The sequence below is a fragment of the Halyomorpha halys genome, unplaced genomic scaffold (genome assembly GCF_000696795.3).
Source record: "Halyomorpha halys isolate HHAL.00 unplaced genomic scaffold, Hhal_1.1 Scaffold99.1, whole genome shotgun sequence".
In the NCBI taxonomy this organism is placed as follows: domain Eukaryota; kingdom Metazoa; phylum Arthropoda; class Insecta; order Hemiptera; family Pentatomidae; genus Halyomorpha; species Halyomorpha halys.
In genome coordinates, this window is record NW_027108239.1 from 1,160,835 (window position 1) to 1,166,142 (window position 5,308).

The following is a 5,308-nucleotide window of genomic DNA, read 5'->3' on the forward strand; positions in this document are numbered from 1 at the left end:
CACATATATAATTATACAGTTTTATTCAGTGAGCTATAAAAATACAAACAAAAACAATTTGTCTCAATTTGTTTAGGAGCTGTGAAAGGAACAAGAGTATTTTGTTTCATAGAGCTGTTTAGGTTTCCAAGATCACCATCTCCATAGTATAGCTTTCTATCTTTCCCTCCCATCCTCAAAGGGTTAAGTATTTGAACCACAATTTAATGAAACTAATAAAAAGCCATAATTTCCAGGTTATAAATATTAACCAATAAAATAAAATAAACACACAGACAAATATTTCAATAACAGCACTAAATGTTTTACATAACACAACACATTTCTAACATACCAGTTCAGGAAATAACTAGCCAGTGTTGCCAATTCTGTCTCACCAAAACCTGCTGCAAATCACTTGAAATCCCGCATTCTGCCAATCTTTCCCGCTAGGCAAAAAAACAAAAATAAAAATAAAATAAAAATAAATAAATAAATATATAAGCGGAAAGAAAATATACTCTGTATGTGACAAGAATAATTTAACTCAAATACTCAAATTTTTCCCCTAAGATGTTGTGTTTTTAAAATGACAAAATTAAATTTTCACATATTACCCAAAAAATGAAAATTTGGTTCTAATGATTTACTAAAAAAAAAAAAAATAATGGTATTACTCAAGCAATTATACCGATCATATTAGGACTAAAAGCATTATCATGACATTAATCAACCATAAGTTTATTTTAAACAACTTTTAATTTAATATTAAATGTACAAAGTTCAGAATACTACAAAAAAATTAAAAATATTTCCGATTACCAACTAATGCTGTGTTGTGTCTGATATTTCAGTACTTACATTTATTTTGGTAATTATTGAATTATAAAACCACAAAACTAATTATCGAATTGGCAACACTTATTCTATGTCATTTCACAAAACTGATGATTACAACTGAATACAATTTTATAAAATAGTACAAAGTACAATGGTATCGTGTTTGTGTGTAAGTGAGTATATATATATACATATATTAATTTTTTGGTGAAGAACATTATTATATTAATTTTATTTTCAAAGTGCTGTGAGATAGGACTGAAGTGATGCAGATCTTGGTAGCACTCAACTATTTCTTAACACACAAAAACAATAATTATTTTTTCTTTTGATCTGTGGCTTAAAATAGCAAACATAAAATGCTCAATTGTTGGTTTAAACACTGTTAGTTTTGTTTTCTCAATGTTTCTAAAGAGTTATTAACCCTTATGATATAATAACCCATAAGTTGGATGTAACTATTGCTTTTATTTAATTACCTAATTTATGTACTCACCCATTATTACACATTTAAAACATAATTTAAATGAAAATAAAAAGTGCAGTAAGAATCAATAAGCTGTTGAATGAATTGAATGAGATGGAGTAGATTTATATTCTGGCAACAGATAACCTTGTTTCATCTTAAATTAAACTGCATTCTAACAACAGTTTCATAATTAATAACTTGCTGAGAGACTAAAATGTTATTGTGTTCTGTAACCTCACATTTAGTGCTGAAACAAATTAAAATGCGAACAATTTTAAGGATGAAAAATACATAGGGGACTTGCTAATAGCTTCCAAAAACAGATTAAAATCAATATCTATTTTTAAAATCCATTAATTTCAGGCTGTCCAAGTACAGGTAATATTTCAGTATCACTTAAGAGAACCACATTTATGCACAGTATTTCCAAGCAAAATATAAATTCAACTTAAGTGATTCTATGGTTTATAGAAAAAAACATAATTAAAAGAAAACAAAATTAAAAGAATGCTGAAAATAGGGAAAACAATTCAAAGCCATACTACTACATAAGATTAAAAATAACTTAGATAATTAATTTTAGCCTCTTCATTTAATGTTTAAGTGCCATATAAAAATAGAATAAAAAGTAAAATAACTTTCAAATTATTAAGAAAATACCAATATTGGATAATAGTTAAAGCAACCAAACTGTTAAGCTGACCTTAATGACAGAAGGGTAATCGATCTTGGAATACTTCAGGAATTGAAGTTAGCTTGCCAATGAACATGCAGACAAATCAATAAATGATATACTTGGTAATAATTAACAACAATTAAGAATTAAACTATGAAAGGACTTACCGATACTAATGCAGCAATAAGATTTGTTGTTACAGGATCTTCTGCTCTCAAATTATCAGCTTTTAGGTGTGAAGTATATAGCTCAGTGGTACGTAATATATCCATTACCTACAATCAACAGAATCCTCAATTATTGAGATAAAAATAAGACTAGAAAAGTTTAGGGACTCTTTAAGGCCAATCATAATTTTATTATTTAAATGGAACATTAACAAATGATATGAAAAGAACTAATTTTAATGTTCTATATGCTACTTCAATCTATTTTTATAATAGTAAAAAAGATCATTTATAAAAGCTAAAAAGATGGAATAACTAATCCTAATACCTTAGTTTCTCAAATTTAATTCATATTTTATATTTTACTTATTATTTTTTACAAGTGACTATAACCAATACAGCTATTTTGGAATGAGATTCTAGATACAAAAAATCTGTTCTGGTAATAGATGTGATAAAATATTGTTATAAAAAAAATTGTAATTTTGATTATATTCACAAACATTTAATAAGATATAAATATATTTTATACAGCATAACTAGCTTGTAAGAAACTCTGTTATAATAAAACCTTGAATATAAGAGCCAGCATTATGAGAAAAAGTTAATCACCCTTGTTCATTTACCCAATTATAAAAACCCACATCTTAACCATAAGAAATAATAATCACCTGATTTACATGTATACCATTAGAACGAGACTGAGAAAAAGAAAACTTGAGGGATTACATTCTGGTAGACTCTGACATCTCAACAAATTGAATCCCAAACGATAGAGAGATTGCTCAAAACATCCTGTTAATAAACAATGCTGACAAAGATTACAATGATGATTAAGTTGAGAAAGAGGTACCAATACTAAAACCACTTAGATGCAAGGGAACCGCTCTGACATTCGTAACTCAAAGGCATTATTATTTGACCAACAGTCTTCCAGAAGAATTTTCAGAAAAAGATTGAACTAGGACACATTTTCCATCAAATGCAAGACAAGGAAAATGTGCAATAAAAAATTACCAGCGTTTGAAGATGAATAAATTCTTGAGTGGGTCATTTTAAAAAAAAACTGTACATTCAATGTCCTACCATTTTGAAAATCCATAATTCTTAAATGGGGAAACTTACAAAAAATCTGACAAATCTCTTTGGTAGATCTTCAATGCCAGCTTAAAATGGCTATAATCATGTCAGTATGGCTATAAATATTTATTTATATGAATATATTCCTCATTCTAAAGGAGAATGAGAAACTTCCACATTTAATAATGTTTTATTTTATTTAAAAGAAGTTGAGAGGTTTTTTTTGGTATTTGGCTACTTGATTTTATTGGTAGATGAAAAATTTGCAACCTTTCTGAGATTGCTTTGTTACTTGTGACTATTTAAATAGATAGTTCGGATAAGATGAGCGATTATCAGCTCTATCATGTTTTACCACTAGTAATTAAAAACTGTCCAATGAAATAAAAACAAAATATATGGCCAAGAAATATTAATAATTCAACTGTGCTTTTCATGAGGAAACATTTTCTTTTTATGGATTAACGAAAATGATTACTAAACATGTGAAATACTAAAAATCATGAATGTACTTCATAATTGATTAATTGGTTGGTACTAGAAGAGATCGCAGCAGTTAGAAGTTAATTTTTTTACAATGATGAGAAGATAGTTGACCGTGAATAATATATATGAGGAGAAAATGGTTGGGGGTCCAGTCAGAAAATAACACAAATAAGTTATAAAAAAACTTATTAAATAGTGCCAACGTTTTGGCTAGAATTTCCAGCCTTCATCAGGGATAAGAACAAAGAACAAGATAACAACCAATGAATAAATAAAAAATAAATAAATAAAAAGAGAAAATATAAACAGAATGATACAAGTAAATAATAATACACAATGAAAATTAATAAAAATAAAGTAATGAAAGTAGTAAAAAATAAAATGTATATATAGGTAATTAAATATGTAAGTAAAATACCATAATTAAAGAAATAAAAGTATAAAGTTATATAACGCAAAGAAACAAAGAAATATGAATACAAATAAAGAAACAAAATATAAAGTTAAGTAGGACAAAGAAAGTGATTAGAAAATATGACAATAATAATATATGGTGAACATAACTAATAACATGGGGAAGGAAAAATAAGAAAAGAATAGAGAAGAGAAGAGGGTAAAAGAAAGATAAGAAAAAGAGAATAAAACATAGAACTAACCTACTTAAAGGAGATCAGAAATCTAAGTGAGCTCAGCGGCGCTTGCAGTAAAAATCAGAGTTAAAAATACGTTACAAAGAAGGCAAAATTATCGGAAGGTGAGAATACGTTACAAGTTATTTGGATGGATAAAAATAAGAAATTGAAAATGTTTTTAAAAACTTTTAAAGGGGAAAAACATATAGAAAGGTGAAGACAAATGGTTTAAAAAATAACATGGGAGAATTAACATCGCTACTTTTTTAATAAATTAACTATTTGGGAATATGTTAACAATAAGTTATGTTTGTCGGTTTTAAATACAACCCCTCTCTTTCAGATAACATCCAAAAAATTCTTACGTTCTGCTATACCTAACTATATTGCTTTTAGACCTCACAACATACTATCTAATCTTTACTCACAACTTAAAGACCCTACCCCTCTGCTACACTGATCACATGTCATATACTGCATCTCTTGCTATTTTAGTTTATTTTCTTTTACATTTTTTTAAACTATTTGTCGTCACCTTGCTGTAAGTTTTTCCCCATTAACATTATTTTCAATTTCTTATTTTTACCCATCCAAATTACTTGTAATGTATTCTCACCTTTTGATAATTTATTCTTCTTTGTAACCTATTTATTAACTCTGAATCTTACCGCACGCGACGCTGAGCTCTCTTAGATTTCCAATCTCCTTTAAGCAGGTTAGTTCTATGTTTTCTTTTCTTTTTCTTATCTTTCTTTTATCTCCTTCTCCTTCTCCATTTTTTTATTATTTTTCCTTACCCACATTATTAGTTATGTTCACAACATATTATTATCGTCATATTTTCAAATCACTTCTTTTGTCCAACTTAACTTTATATTTTGTTTTTTTATACTGTTTTTATATTTCTTTGTTTCTTTGCATTATATAACTTTATATTTTTATTTCTTTAATTATGTTATTTTACTTACATATTTAATTA

General features: G+C 27.2%; 1 protein-coding gene across 2 annotated transcripts in view; it reads right to left on the reverse strand.

Moving 5' to 3' along the window:
* The window catches only part of LOC106677433 (high affinity cAMP-specific and IBMX-insensitive 3',5'-cyclic phosphodiesterase 8), a gene marked incomplete in the record, with an annotated part of 452,021 nt that overhangs the window by 14,487 nt on the left and 432,226 nt on the right, over positions 1–5,308 (reverse strand). For both annotated transcript variants that reach the window (XM_067046608.1, XM_067046609.1), the window contains 1 exon segment: positions 2,132–2,239. In XM_067046608.1, coding sequence (XP_066902709.1) covers positions 2,132–2,239 — 108 coding nt within the window.